The 14,690-nt window shown below is 33.7% G+C and overlaps 1 protein-coding gene across 1 annotated transcript in view; it reads right to left on the bottom strand.

The window, feature by feature from the left end:
* Positions 1-14,690, bottom strand: part of LOC145243706 (uncharacterized) — a 61,129-nt gene that overhangs the window by 20,756 nt on the left and 25,683 nt on the right. The window contains exons 3-4 of the mRNA XM_080106762.1: positions 6,501-6,562; positions 1,668-1,784 (exon numbers count right to left, since the gene is read on the bottom strand). Of these exons, the coding sequence (XP_079962888.1) occupies positions 1,668-1,784; positions 6,501-6,562 (179 nt within the window). The remainder of the gene's footprint in view (positions 1-1,667; positions 1,785-6,500; positions 6,563-14,690) is intronic.

Raw genomic sequence — 14,690 nt, 5'->3', positions numbered from 1 at the left:
AAAATCTCAAAAAACTCAAAATACGTCAATCCAAGACACCATAGGTTTGACCTCTTATAGCATTATCGGTTACCACAGACACTTGCAAAAGAGAGAGAGAAGATGTGCAGTAACTTTAATGACAACATCCTTTGCAAGGTTGCATGCATCAATATGACATGGCTCAAGTGGCGCACCCCCATCAGCATTCACTGCGATCGCAAGATCAGTGACTGCCTAAAGTTGAAAATCTGTCGTCAGATCCATCACTTTTTAAAAAAACAGTGAAGAAGACTGGATGACGATTCGCCTTTTAAATTTTTTTTTTTTTATCAGTTTGTTCAAACTGGGGATGGGGCATTCTACCAGATGCCAGACATTCACCTGCTTTCTCACATATTCCAACTAAGATATCTTTTTAAAATTCTAACCATCCTTTTAAACACAATGGTTTGAATCTCTCTTGCACTTGGTTCATCGGGTATATTTGCCAGGTATTTTTGAAATTCATTTTTTATGATTCCAGTTGCTCCTATAATTACTAGAATGACAGAGATCTTCCTAAGATTCCAGTTTCTTTTCACGTCATACATAAGACTTTGGTATTTCATTATCTTTTCCCTTTCAGCTTTGTTTGACCAGGCATCGTTGGGGTCATTATGAACGCCAAAATACCCTGGAATTACATTGTTCAACCACATCTGTAAGGAGAATATCCAAAGGCACTACAGCATCGCACCAATCAAGGGCAAGATGAGGCTTGGATAGTTTGGATATGAACTGAGGGTCAATGATGATACTAATGCTTTTCTACTAGAAGTCACCAAGAAACAATCAAGAGGAAAGTTGATGATGAGACGGACAAACGCCTTGCAAAAAGATTTCTGTAAAATCAGTCTTCACTTGAAGCAAGCCTGTGATTGTGACAAGTGGAGACAAAAATCCATTATTAGTAGCTCCGGATTAGCACATAAAAATAAGAAGCAAAGGTTGTTTTAATTGAGCTAAAAAAATTACTTCTTTAAATATATGACGATCTGCTAATAATTTTTAAACTGCTTATGAGAAGCAGCCTAATCCTGTTGTAATATTTGTGTACATCTTTTTTTTTTTACTTGAGACTCACCACTTATAAAGGCCCGAAGGCCATTCGAGGATAAGGGTTAATGAATGTAAGGTGGCAGTGTGGCAATCGTTAATAGTGTAAACTGGGTAAAATTTAATTATTTATCAGGACGGTTCAATATGAACTTGTTTACATTGGATTTGAAGGCTACTATGTTGTATTTAACCAGGAAGCAGGCCAGTGGAACAGTGTTCCACAAACGGGCAGTTTTGGGAAAAACGCTTTGTTCATGGAATCTGTGTTTAGATTTAAGCACGGATCGAGAGTGGGGGAAATCGTATATAGTGGTTGTAACTAGTTGAGTATTTTTGTGAAAGTCTGCTAAGGACAGACATTAGATTGGAGTTCAGTCAAGTATTTGCCATGAAAATCGCCAGGCATGACCAGGGCATTCATAGACACCTGCGTGCCACTGTTCCAAATTCATGGTATTTGTAGAGGCGGGCCCACAATGTATATCCAGTAGCATAACTTGAATTGATCGTATAACACAAGACAAAAATTGTAAAGATCACATTTTTTTGTCATGTGTATGTTCAGTGCGAGATAAAATGTCACCTACCTTAGCTCTCCCGATAAAGGTGGCGGGTGGTAATGGTTTAGCCAAATGCCGATACACCATATTGACATCATTTCGTGCACGGCTAAGTTTTGTGTAGCCATGGAAGCCCTCTGGAAACTGAATTCAGAAAATAATTTTAATTTTAAATTACCAAAAAGTTATAAAATGACATTTTTTTTTTTTATCGCGGAAACTCCAGAACAATTCATGTAATTAATGTATACCGAAAACAATACATACTAAAATAAGTTTAATTTCTTTTAGATGCTTTCATATGCATCATAATCATCGTCATCATCATCGTCGTCATCGTCATCTTTGTCATCATCTTTGTCATCATCGTCGTCATCATTATCAACATCATCATCGTCATCATCATCGTCGTCATCGTCATCTTTGTCATCATCGTCGTCATCATCGTCGTCATCATTATCAACATCATCATCGTCGTCATCGTCATCGTCATCGTCGTCATCATCGTCGTCATCATCGTCGTCATCATCGTCGTCATCATTATCAACATCATCATCGTCATCATCATCGTCGTCATCATCGTCGTCATCATCATCAACATCATTATCATCATCATCAGTTTAATATCTGTTTTAGATGCTAGCATTAGTTGTACAGCTTTTGGAAATTGATTTTCAAACTAACCTATCTCTGGCTAGGTCTTTATTTATTCTTCTTTCTCTCAAGTCTATTTTTATCACTTTCTCCCATGTTTTCCTGTGCCTTCCACTTTGAACTAACCTTACTACCTCAACTGTTCTACATCTACTAACCCAAAATCTCTGAGCCATTCTCTCAATGTGACCATACCATCAGAGTCTTCTGCTCTGCACACATCTCCCTATACTGTCCAAAGTTAATCTTTTGAGCTCATCAGATCTAAACATATCTTTAACATTCACATCACATATCTATTGTATTATTCTCATATCATTTCTCTCCCTGCAACACATCCTAAATTTTCGCTGGCCACGTTTCACTTCCATACATCATAACACTGCGTGCACATGCCTGATAGATTATAACTTTGATCGCAGTGGTAAATGCTATGCTGGTTAGTAATGAGAAAAGACCCCTGAGCTTATTTCACACACACTGAATCATTGCACACTATCATCTTCTCCATACTGTGCTCCAATGGTATCATCAAGTTAAAAATACTTCTCAATAACTTCTTCATCAATATATACTTTGTCCACTCCTGAGGTTTCTCCATCTCAATTGTCATACATTTCTTACACATAAACTGATTATCCCTTCTCAACCTGACAATAATTCTACTGCACTTACTGTATACCACCTTCTTATATATATATATATATATATATATATATATATATATATATATATATATATATATATATATATATATATATATCAGTTCAGCCCTATGTACTGTTCATAACTTTATGTGCATATGTATATATACATATTAAAAAGTTTGATTCCTGTCCATGTAACCTACATCTAAAATTTCAAGTGTTTGGACCCAAAATTGGCGGAAGAGTTTGGTAGAGTCTGCAAACGCCAACTCTGTCAACTTTGACCTCTTAGCAGCCAAATTTTCACCCAAAAACTGATTAAAAAGCTTGCTGCATGTCTGAATATCCTTTATGTAAAATTTCAAATGTTTAGACCCAAAATTGGCTTAATAGTTTGCTAGAGACCACAAAGGTAAAATATTTTGAACTTTGACCTCTTGGAAGCCAAATTTTCAGCAAAAGAATGATTAAAAAGCTTGCCCTATATCTGAATACACTTTATGTAAAATTTCAAATGTTTAGACCAAAAATTGGCTGAGTAATTTTGTAGAGACCGCAGAGGTCAATTTTTTAAAAACTTTGACCCCAATTATGACCCCTTATTATTTATTGTATTGGGCTTGAATCAAATTATAAAGTTAGATCTATGTCCAAGGATCCTATATCTAAAATTTTAAGTGTTAAGATCCAAAATTGGCAGAGGAGTTTCGTAGAGTTCTTAAAGGTAAAATTGTTGGACTTTGACCCCTTAACAGGCAAATTTCTGGCCGAAAACTGATTAACAAGATTTTCCTAAATCTCAATACCCCTTACGTTAAATCTCGAGTCTCTAGACGTAGACCGAAAATTGACAGAGTTATTTGGTAGGGAAATGTACACAGACAGACAGAGAGACACACGCAGACATTTTCATTTATATATATATATATATATATAGAGAGAGAGTTTCAAATATTATAATCCACTGACACATGTTTTGCCGTCTACATCTCATCAGAGAGGCCGAATTTAACAAGATTCAAAATCAGGACCCCATGATTAGGAGCCTAAACCTCTACCCCTGGGCTATCTTGCACGACTGCTGGATATATTGTGTTTTATGTATATGTTATTTATTTGTTTTTGTTTTTTCGATACTTTTGAATGAATTCAATTATTTATAGGATAGTGCATTTTTGTCTAAACTTGAGTTGGGAATAATTTTCTCTTTTACAAATTTGGTATCCCAAATGGGGAGCGGCATATATATTGTTTAAAATATAATTATCCACTCACACGTGTTTTGTCATAAGTACAAGAATTTAATAAAATATGTTGAAAAACACTTTAGCAAGTGTTAAAAGATTTATTTTTCGGAAATAAAACGGATTGTCCTTTATCTTCGGAGTTTCAAAAGAAATGCTTTCCTTTTCATTAGAGGAGAGGAGTTAGCAAAATGCGGAATCAGATTTTGCTTGTAAAGTATTTAATGAACCTGCAAGTATGAAGTAGATCATACTAGCATGGAAATGAAAACAGTGAAGCAGAGGGAGTGGGGAAAAAATGAAAGATAATTTCACGTGAATAAATGTTCAAATCAATGACGCGTGAAAAATCCAAAGATGGTAAAATCCAAAATGTTGGTAAAAGTGGAGGATCCAAATGTAAAAAATTCAAAGACATCCTGTCAATAAATGTTCCAAAGTATATATATATATATATATATATATATATATATATATATATATATATATATATATATATATATATATATATTGTTTTAACAAAAACAAAAACCCCAAAGAATGGGTTGATAGCAACAAAAAGTGTATTTCATTGTTAGTTACAATTGTTTCAAGACCGTTTGGACAAATTCAAACATTATGTCGTTTGAAAATTTTCACAAGAACAGCCTTTCTTCAGACTTGAATAAAAAACACTTTAACAATAAAACATTATGGAAAAAAAACCTTTCCTTTATAAGGAAAAGAAAACAAGTGAGACCACTTTACCTTTATCGCATCTTTGCAGAGTATTTTTATTTTAAATTTATATATCAACCTATTTTCGTATCTCTATTAAAAAACAAAAAAAAAAATTTGAAACTAAATATCAAACAATGTTTCCACTAATTACATGTTTTATTAATACTATTTATCGATTTCTTAAATAAGATTTCTATATTTCTTTATTTAATTTAACTTATTTTTTAAATTTTTTAAATCGGACCAATCAACTAGGTTGAATCGTTACGATATATATATATTTCCACAGTCAAGCAAGGTCGCAGCTAACAAGAACCAAGACAGGCAATAAATCGATAGTCTAGGATTTGATTTTTTCCCTCATTTGGGCTCATCAGTTGGACGCATCCAAACCTGGGATTTGAAACCCAAGACTTTTGCATGCGAGTACTCTGCTATTTGAGCAACCGCATGCGCATCACACAAGAAAGTCCATCATAAGTGCATTCAATTTGTGTGCGCGCAAAAAATTGAATGCATACACGCTCAAAAACAAAAATGGCGACCTGTGAAAACAACACAGAATACATTGGAACAATATCATTACCCTGATATTAATAAATAAAAGTTCTTTTATATAAGAGTGTGGTGCATGTTCTCGCCGAGTGGTTCCAACATGGGGGAAACTGAGCACCCTGAAAAATTTTGAATTTTTTGTTTTTTTTAAATGATATGGTAGATCAGTGTCCAATCGATAATGCTATGAAAGAAAGACGAAAAGAAAAAAAAATGCATGTGTGTATGGGGGAGGGGGCATTGTATAGGTCCACCCTAGTTTTTTTTTTTTTTGTGTGTGTGTTAACAGCCTTAAAATATCAGGAAATAATTATTAACGGTGAGACCTTTCTTTCAAGGCAAATCTTATAAAGTTTTAAATTTTAAGCCCCCCCCCCCTCAATGTTTGAAATGTTTTTATATATTTTTTTTAAAAGTTTGGAACTTACGACCCCCTCCCCTTCGTTCCCTTGTTCATCCCCTACCACCAAACTTGATAAAATGCTTACGATTACATGTCTCATTGACAATTACGTGGTCAAGATGTCGGTGCTCATTTTATGTCAAATTTGTATGGGAAAGTGATCCCCCATTGTAAAATATTAATTTTTTATTATTATTATTTTTTTTTAATTCCTTCTTTCATATTATATTTAAAGGCCGTTGGAACGTAAAAACAAAGAATAAAAAAGTAGATTTTGATTTCTTTTTAAGAGGTAAAACTACGCTGGGTTTGGTCGTAAAAAATACCAATAATAATAATAATAATAATAATAATAATAATAATAATAACAACTTTCGGGCCAAGATCACAGTGTAGTATCTGTTCTGATGCTGCTGAGTGGCTGCGTGCGCTGTTTACACTTCACCTTTTCTGTTCTCAGTCAGTGGAGATAAAATTCTTCATGACAGAAAGTTTTTCTATCCAGAGTGCCCCTTTTGGGGAGCTGGATTTGCCCCACATTAAAAACCAACCTTGCGTCCAACTCTGCCCTCGTGGGGAGGCAACAATAATAACAATAATGATTACAATACAAAAAAAAAAAGAAGAAGAAACTTACCCAACTACCCGTGATGTTGTTTGTCATTATTATTAAGATTTTCTTTCTTTTTTCTTTCTCACCTACAAAACCGTAAACAAAAAATAAATCGGTTCATGAAATTCCCATAAAGACTTTATTCGTTTTTTTCTTTTTTTTTTTTTCTTTTTTTTTTTTTTGTTGATGCTTTTTAACGAAATTTCAATCAACAACTTGCTCGTGTTTGAGTTACCCTCCCCCAAAAAGACAGAATAAAAAGAACTTTTTGTTTGTCAAAAATTACAGCCATCGCGAAGAAAAAAAATAAATAATGATTTACTTTTTTTTTGTGTGTATGTGAGAAAATACTTTTTAAAATGATCAAAGTTTTGTTTATCGTCGCCATAGAAACCGCGCACTTCGTGACTACTGCGAACAAAAACAAACAGAATCGATTTCATTTAATTTAAACTGTTTGTAATTGTAAAAATTAAAAGAAAAATGGGCGCTTCTACAGAATTGGGACGAAATTTTCGGAAATCGTAAAACTGAATTTCACATGAAAACAATGGTATCTCGGGTTTGTATTACTGTACAGTAGATTCGAAAAAGTTGTCAAAAAACAAATATATAACAAATAAATGTTATCAAAAGCAAGATAAGTTACTTTTCTACCAAACTGGATATATTTTTCGTGCTTTTATTCAATGTAACATGTTTATTCAGCTCGAAAAACATACAGTGTTTACCGATGTATTGGAAAATTCAAGATGGCGTCTGATTCTCTCTTTAACACGGTAAGTTTGGGAAAAGGTGTTATAAATAAAAACTCAGATAAAATACTGTTAAAAACACGCTTAATATATGTTACCGTGACATAGGTTGACATATATTCGGCGGGTTTTTAATAGTATTTTGTATAGTTTTTTATTTATAACACCTTTTCCCAAACTTACCGTGTTAAAGAGAGAATCAGACGCCATCTTGAATTTTCCAATACATCGGTAAACACTGTATGTTTTTCGAGCTGAATAAATATGTTACAGTGAATAAAAATACGAAAAATATATCCAGTTTGGTAGAAAAGTAACTTATCTTGCCTTTGATAACATTTATTTGTTATATATTTGTTTTTTGACAACTTTTTCGAATCTATGTGTACACAGTAATACAAACCCGATATCTCCGTATTCCTCGTATTTTAAAGATAATTATATCCAAAAATTACGAAAATTAATGAGGTAGACTTTTTTTTATTAAAGAAAATAAAAAATAGAATTTGATGAAAACGATCGTTAAACATAGGAGAGTTCAACAGGGAGGTAATTTTCTGTTCGAATTAAACAAAGATGGCAGCAATTTTTCATCTGCTAACAACATGATTAAAGGTGTTTTGTTGTTGTTTTGTTTTAATAATTCAGTAATATTCAGGTAATTTAGACTGTATAATGTGGAAGCTAACTTTGTAATTTATTAGAATTGACAAAAAAATAAATTGAAACCGTTTTTTTTAATCTGACAACTCAATAATGTAGAAGCACCGAAAAATATAACAAACGATAAATTTAATTCAAGTTGGATTAGAGTTTTATTCTTGACCCCCCCACCTCCCTTCAATATATATATATATATATATATATATATATATATATATATATATATATATAAATATATATATATATATAAATATATATATATATATAAATATATATATATATATATATATATATATATATATATATATATATATATATATATATATATGTGAGCAAACAGTTAATGAAATATGTTAAAAAAACACTTTGAAATGAGTTAAAAACATATTTAATCTGAAAAGGAAACACTAGATAAATGGATAGTCCTTAATCCACGGAGTTTCGAAGAAATACTCTCCTTCTCATCAGAGGGTAGGAATTAGCAAAATGCAGGATCGGATTTTGCATGCAGAAGTATTTGATGAAACAACAAATAAGTCAAAGATCTTACTTGAAAACAAAATAAGTTCAGCAGAGGGAATATGGTAAAGAAAAAGGTGATTACACATTAATGGATAGTCTGGTGGAAGATAAAAAATCCAGTGACGGTAAAATCCAAATGTAAAACTTCAAGAAAGTTAAAAGAATTTCCATTTGTACAAGTAAAATCCAAAGAAATCCCGTAATTGGAAGAAGATGGTCCATAATAATCCAAAGGCAGAAATCCATGGAATAATTCACAAAAAAAGTGTGTGCAAGGAAAAAATAATATTAATAAAAGATAAATAAGATGTGCTTTTCACTCTACTTCCGAGACATAACTATTCATTTTATATATATATATATAGGTTATGAAAAGGAAGGGTTGTAAAGAGATAGCTTCGAATTTGGGGGTATCAAAACCAAAGCAAAATATGATGAAAGTAAAAATAAAATAGATAAACCCCATAATTTATTATACCATACCTGTTCACATTTATTATACCATACCTGTTCACACTAAAACACTTATCACAATATTCTGTGGATCTATATTAAAAAAACCTTGTTAAAGTTTGTGACATATTTCCATTCTATGGAGGTCAGGCGCGAATGAACACCCCATAATTTTATTATACAATATTTCTTCAAACTGAAACATAATTATCAAAATATACTTACGCAGATAGATATGAAAAGTCTTTATTAAACTTTGTACCTATATACATTCTATGGAGGCCAGGCGCGAACGCAGACCCCACAATTTTATTATACCATCCCTATTTAAGTTGAAACATACTTATCAAAGTATTCTCATGTACACCTATATCAAAAACCCTTGTAAATGTTTTTTTTTAATTTTTAAATTTTTTATTTCCATACTTTGTGGACCAGGCGCGAATGCAGACCCCACAATTTAAATGAACCACCATTCTGCCAGATCAAACATACCCATTCCTGTGTCTCGATACATCTTCTATCATAATATATACACAGATGTTCAGCTTTATATTATAGATATATATGTGTGTGTGTGCGTGTGTGTGTGTGTGTAGTAGCCATTTACGTCCAAGTGGCGATTTTTATTTTTTATTTTTACACAGGCATCACCACATTATCAAGGACAAGAGGCCACTCGAGGATAAGAGTTAAAGAGTGTACAGTAGAAATTGGACAATATAGTAATCATTAGTAATGGAAATTCGGTAAATTTGTTAACTTATATGGAACGGCCCATCAAGAACTTGTTTACGTTAGACTTGAAGACAACCAGATTGTAGTCAGCCGGAAAGCAGGAAAACGGAAGGCAATAAACTTATGACATGGGCTTGATGTAACACAAGGTCAAGTTAAATATGGAGTATTGCCATTACTGAACACCATAAGGCTGTATATAACTCTATGGAGTTCAGTAGTGGCCACTCAATGAGAATTCATCAATGGTTATAATCAAGAAAAAAATTCATATATATATATATATATATATATATATATATATATATATATATATATATTAGTGATGGGACGATTTCAATGTTTTTCCTGAATCTAATACAATTACCGATTCTGTACTGAATTTCCGATTCCAATGCAATTACCAATTCCGATTCTTTATAAATCTTTAAATATTCAACCCGTTGTTTGTTATTCTCACACCACACCCCCACACACACACACCGATTACCGTAAAAACATGTATTAAACGTGCATACATTTTAATGCAAATGTAAAAACAAACTAGTGGGGGTGATCTATAGATTTTAGTTTTACTGGTCGTTTAAGTTTGACATCGATTTGTAAAGCAGCATCTACAGTTTTAATAGTTACAGCTGCTGCTGCTGCTACTTTTAATTAAACATGTCCACTGTTTCTAAAAACTACCATTCATCCATTATGACGTCATACTGCTTTGGCAACATCTGTAGACTTAGTATTTGTTATAGCTATATATCTATCTATCTATCTATATACTACAAAAAAATGTTAATTTTCCTATTCTCTCCAAGCAAGGGATAGTGCATCTAAATAGCACCACCAGGCCGGCAACATAATCAACAGAGTGTAGACCATTCTTGTAATGACCTCCTTTTTGTTGATTGCTGTATGAAGGTGGTCATGCATTTCTAGGTAGGCCACCTTTCCAGGCTTTGCTTTCTCTGAGAAAGGGGATAGTTTATTGCTAATTGCCTGAGGTGTTGATATCAGGAAATGCAAAAGGGGCTGCCCAGGTACTTTTTACAGGCCGGGGTGTTCCTCCTCAGAGGCACTGGCTTTCCAATCACTCTTTCCTGACCCTTGTGTCTAATCTTCCTATGATGTAATGGTGTAGTTTTGCCTACCGGGGACGGTCGTAAAATTTGCCCTCTCTCCCTGCTGGCATATAATTGCCTATTTTGCACCCCCCCCTGGCATATTATTACCCCCCCCCGCCCCGCTGGCATAGATTACCTGTTTCCCCACACCCCTGCTGGCATATGATTACCTGTTTTGCCGCTCCCCCACTGCTGGTATATGACAACCTGTTAAAACCTTCAAAATTCCTCAAAATATTTATTTTCATTGAATTAATGTTTACAAAATTCTCGTTTTATAAATTTTAATTTGATTTAACAATTTCTTTTCAATAATTTGAATAATAATGAGTATGTGAACATTAATCTGAAGGGAATTATGTAAATGTTAATATGAAACAAAAAAAAAACACATATTTTTTTCAAAACAAAGCGCATTATTCAAACTATTAAAAAAATGGGAAATTATATTAATTGGCTACACAAACAAATATAATAATAAATTTAAATGAGATGATTTGGACACCTGAAAATGTTATGAAATGATAAAATCATTTTTATTTACTTTTTTGTTTTTGTTAAAGTCCGAATTTTCACCAAATAACATGGCTGTATCAAAGAGAGGGTAGTCCGATGTAGTTTTCTTTTCTTTTTCTTCATAATGTTATTATTAAGAGGTCGAGCCTCTCGAAGAGAAAAAAAAACGTCTTGTATCAGCGCTTTTTGAAATCTGTGTGTGTAATCGCTTGATTTAAGCACAAAATGTAAGAAATGGAAAGTTACACATTTTAGAAAACATTTTTTATAAAATTTAAATGAGAATATTTGAAATTTGAATTTATAAATTTAAATAAGAACATTTGAAAACATGAAAAGGTTAAGAAATGATAAAATCATTTTAATTTACTTTTTTATTGTTATTTCCGAATTTTAACACAAAAAAAAACATAGCTGTATCAAGGAGAAGATAGTCTATTGAAATGAGAGAACGAAATGGAATAAGTTGCGTGTTTACATCATGTCGTGTTCATCAAAATATAGAATAAGGGACAACACAATGGAGTTTTATTCTACATAAACATACATAAACAACTTTATTTGTTTTCTTCATTAGTAGCGTGTAGATGTGTACAAGAGAGGAACAGGTTCGTGCATAATGATAGAATTAATATGCCGGCTGGTTGAAGAAGAGAACAGTTTAGTTACGTTTACACGTGTTTACGGCGAGTAGCCATCGAAACGGAGGAAGCCGATTAAAAAAGGAAGAAAGGGAAAAGGCATGCAGTGTGTTAACATGTTGTCATGGGAGCGTGCACCTGATAGTATGATAGTAGAAACAGGACAAAGGGTGTGTGTGTGTGTGTGTGTGTGTGTGTGTGTGTGTGTGTGTGTGTGTGTGTGTGTGTGTGTGTGTGTGTGTGTGTGTGTTGGTGTATCAACAAGAGCAGTTCTTTAGCATGATAAAGAAGAATGTTCGTTTGGGTACAGTACGTGGAAATAAATGTGAGTTTTAAGAGAGCCATAGCTAGCTCATAGTACTCATGTTCAGCCTTGGGCCTAAGCCCCAGGCAAAGTTTGCTCCCAGGCAGGGTCAGGTTGAAAGAGAGTTGAGAGTTTTGGATTTCGCCTTTTATATACTCTGTCACGTGACTGAGAGCTGGCTTGTGATTGGACAAACCAGGGAGAAAATGAATTTCAAATCTCAAAGTCGTGAGAAATAGTTCCTGCCTGTGATGTAGCGGGTGTCAGCTGCTACAGATACCCCCTTGTTGGAAAGGTTTTCAGAAGAAAAACAAAAATGTTCATTGGAATAAAAGAAAGGTTCTTTTATGTGTGTCAGTTGTAATTTAGAAAATTTGAAGTAGTGAAGATTTTGTAATATGTCCGTCTGTGACAGCTGCTTGTAAAATCCATTTCTTTTTGTGTGTCAACACGAGGCTTGTTGCTTGTGACAGTGCTCAAATTTGTTGCATAGAATTGAATATAATTTCTTTAAATTTGAACGATTCCAGTGGAATTTGAAGTCGTTATGTTGCTCGTAGCCAGACATCGGCGATGAATTGATTTGTTGACGAGTTTACTTTAGTGGAGGTTGTGAAAAAACAAATATGTCTGCCTGGTGTGTGTCAGCTGCTACAAGTCCAATGTAGTTTTCTTTTCTTTTTCTTCATAATGTTATTATTCAGAGGTCGAGCCTCTCAAAGAGAAAAAAAACATCCTGAATCCATGGATTTTGAAATCTGTGTGTGTAATCGCTCAGTTTAAGCACAAAATTTAAGGAATTTGTTGTTGTTAATAATGTTTCAATCCTTTTAAAAATAGTTTAAAATGTTTTTTAAATAAATGTATTTATGAATTGAAAATAGGGCTATAAATTTATTTTTTGTGAGAGAACCATCAACTTGGTTGAAAATTTAAAACATACTTTTCATGCTTTTTTTTCAGCAAAGTTATAAATAATTCTATCAAAATTCAAGTTCCCTCTCTAAGAAGAAGATTGCCAAATCTGTAAGCCTTGTCTCATTCATTTTTGATCGAAGGTAGGTTTTTATGAGCTTCAGTTTAGAGAAAGAGTGCTCACAGATGGCAACGTTAATAGCTTGGATAAGGAAAATGCGCAGCAAGATCTTAATATTAGAGACGAAATCCCCAAGGTGGTACTCTGTATAAAGTTCAAAAGTTCAAGAAGTCTATTGATTTAGTTTTTTCCTGAAGCTTTCACAAAATACTGTAATCTCTTCCTTTTGGCAAAGAATTTTTTTATGTATATCTTCATAAACTTCACCAAGCTGACAATCATAATTATCATCAAGCAGATTTGACGGTGTAAGAAAAGTGTATTTACTTGCAAGATTGTGAACTTGTTGAAATCTGCAAGATATTTCTTCTGTCAACCTGTCTATGACAGACAGCATTTGCCGTCTCAACTCAGTATCAGACCCTAGTGCTGCATCACTCAATCGTTCACCACCCATTCATTTCTTTTTGCGGATAAGATACTCCATGCTTATCCACATTTCAGAGCAGAGTTTTTTGACTCGTCTATTGCAGTGTCCACCATTTTTTCTCTATTCTGAATAAGGCAATCTCTCAACATCGTCAGCCTGACAGAACTTTGTTGCAGATCCAGCCCCTTTTCTTGAAGATACTTCTGGGCGGGCATCATTGATTTCTGGGAGAATAGTTTTCCAAAGGCTCAGAAATAAAAGAAACAGAAACGACAATATCGAGTTGAGAATTAAAGATGCATCTGATCTTGTGGTTGCATTTTCTCTTTTTTCTGTGAGCTGTTCCAGGCCAATAACGACCTGGGTTGATTTCAGAGATTCGTTTCTGCACACCCGATCGGTGGCCTGCCGCAATAGCAGCATTGTCAAATGCCTGGCCAATACAGTCACCAATCTGAATCCCATTGTTCTCCAGTTCTCTCAAAATCAGTTTAGAAATGTCCTCCGCGCATTTACCTTTTGTCTCGAGGAAGCAGAGTAACGACTCCTCCACTGTCACTTTATTTGCGTCAATTTTTACTTAGTGCAAACCTCACTCATCTGGTCCTTGTGACATACATCAGTGTTATGAAAAATTATGCAAAAATATTTGCTTTCCTTGATTTTTGTTTCTCACCTGCTTTGCCAAAATGCTCACAAATTCATTTTGAATTTCTGCTAACAGATAAGAAGTAGCGATTTTCTTTGACTTTCACCCAATGTTCACGGAGTAAAGGGTTCTACTTGGCCAATAAATTTATCAATTCTAAAAAAAATCCGTTTTTTTTCTTGATCTCTTTCATCATTATGGATATCTTCCCGGTGACCCCATAGTGCCAGATTCTGCTTGGCGAGAAATCTGACGATGTCCAGCAAGAATTCTAGCTAGAATTTCCTACCACTTCTTAATTTCCTTCTCAAGAAGATGTTGCGTTACTTTGTCAACTTCCTTTCCTTCAGCAAGTCGGATCTCTAGATCCTTTCACTTGAGAAACGCTT

Source organism: Euprymna scolopes, chromosome 22 (assembly GCF_053919585.1).
Source record: "Euprymna scolopes isolate OS-2025 chromosome 22, ASM5391958v1, whole genome shotgun sequence".
Classification (NCBI taxonomy): Eukaryota; Metazoa; Mollusca; class Cephalopoda; order Sepiida; family Sepiolidae; genus Euprymna; species Euprymna scolopes.
The sequence above is the reverse complement of the archived record's forward strand: the minus strand, read 5'-3'. Positions and strand labels throughout refer to the sequence as shown.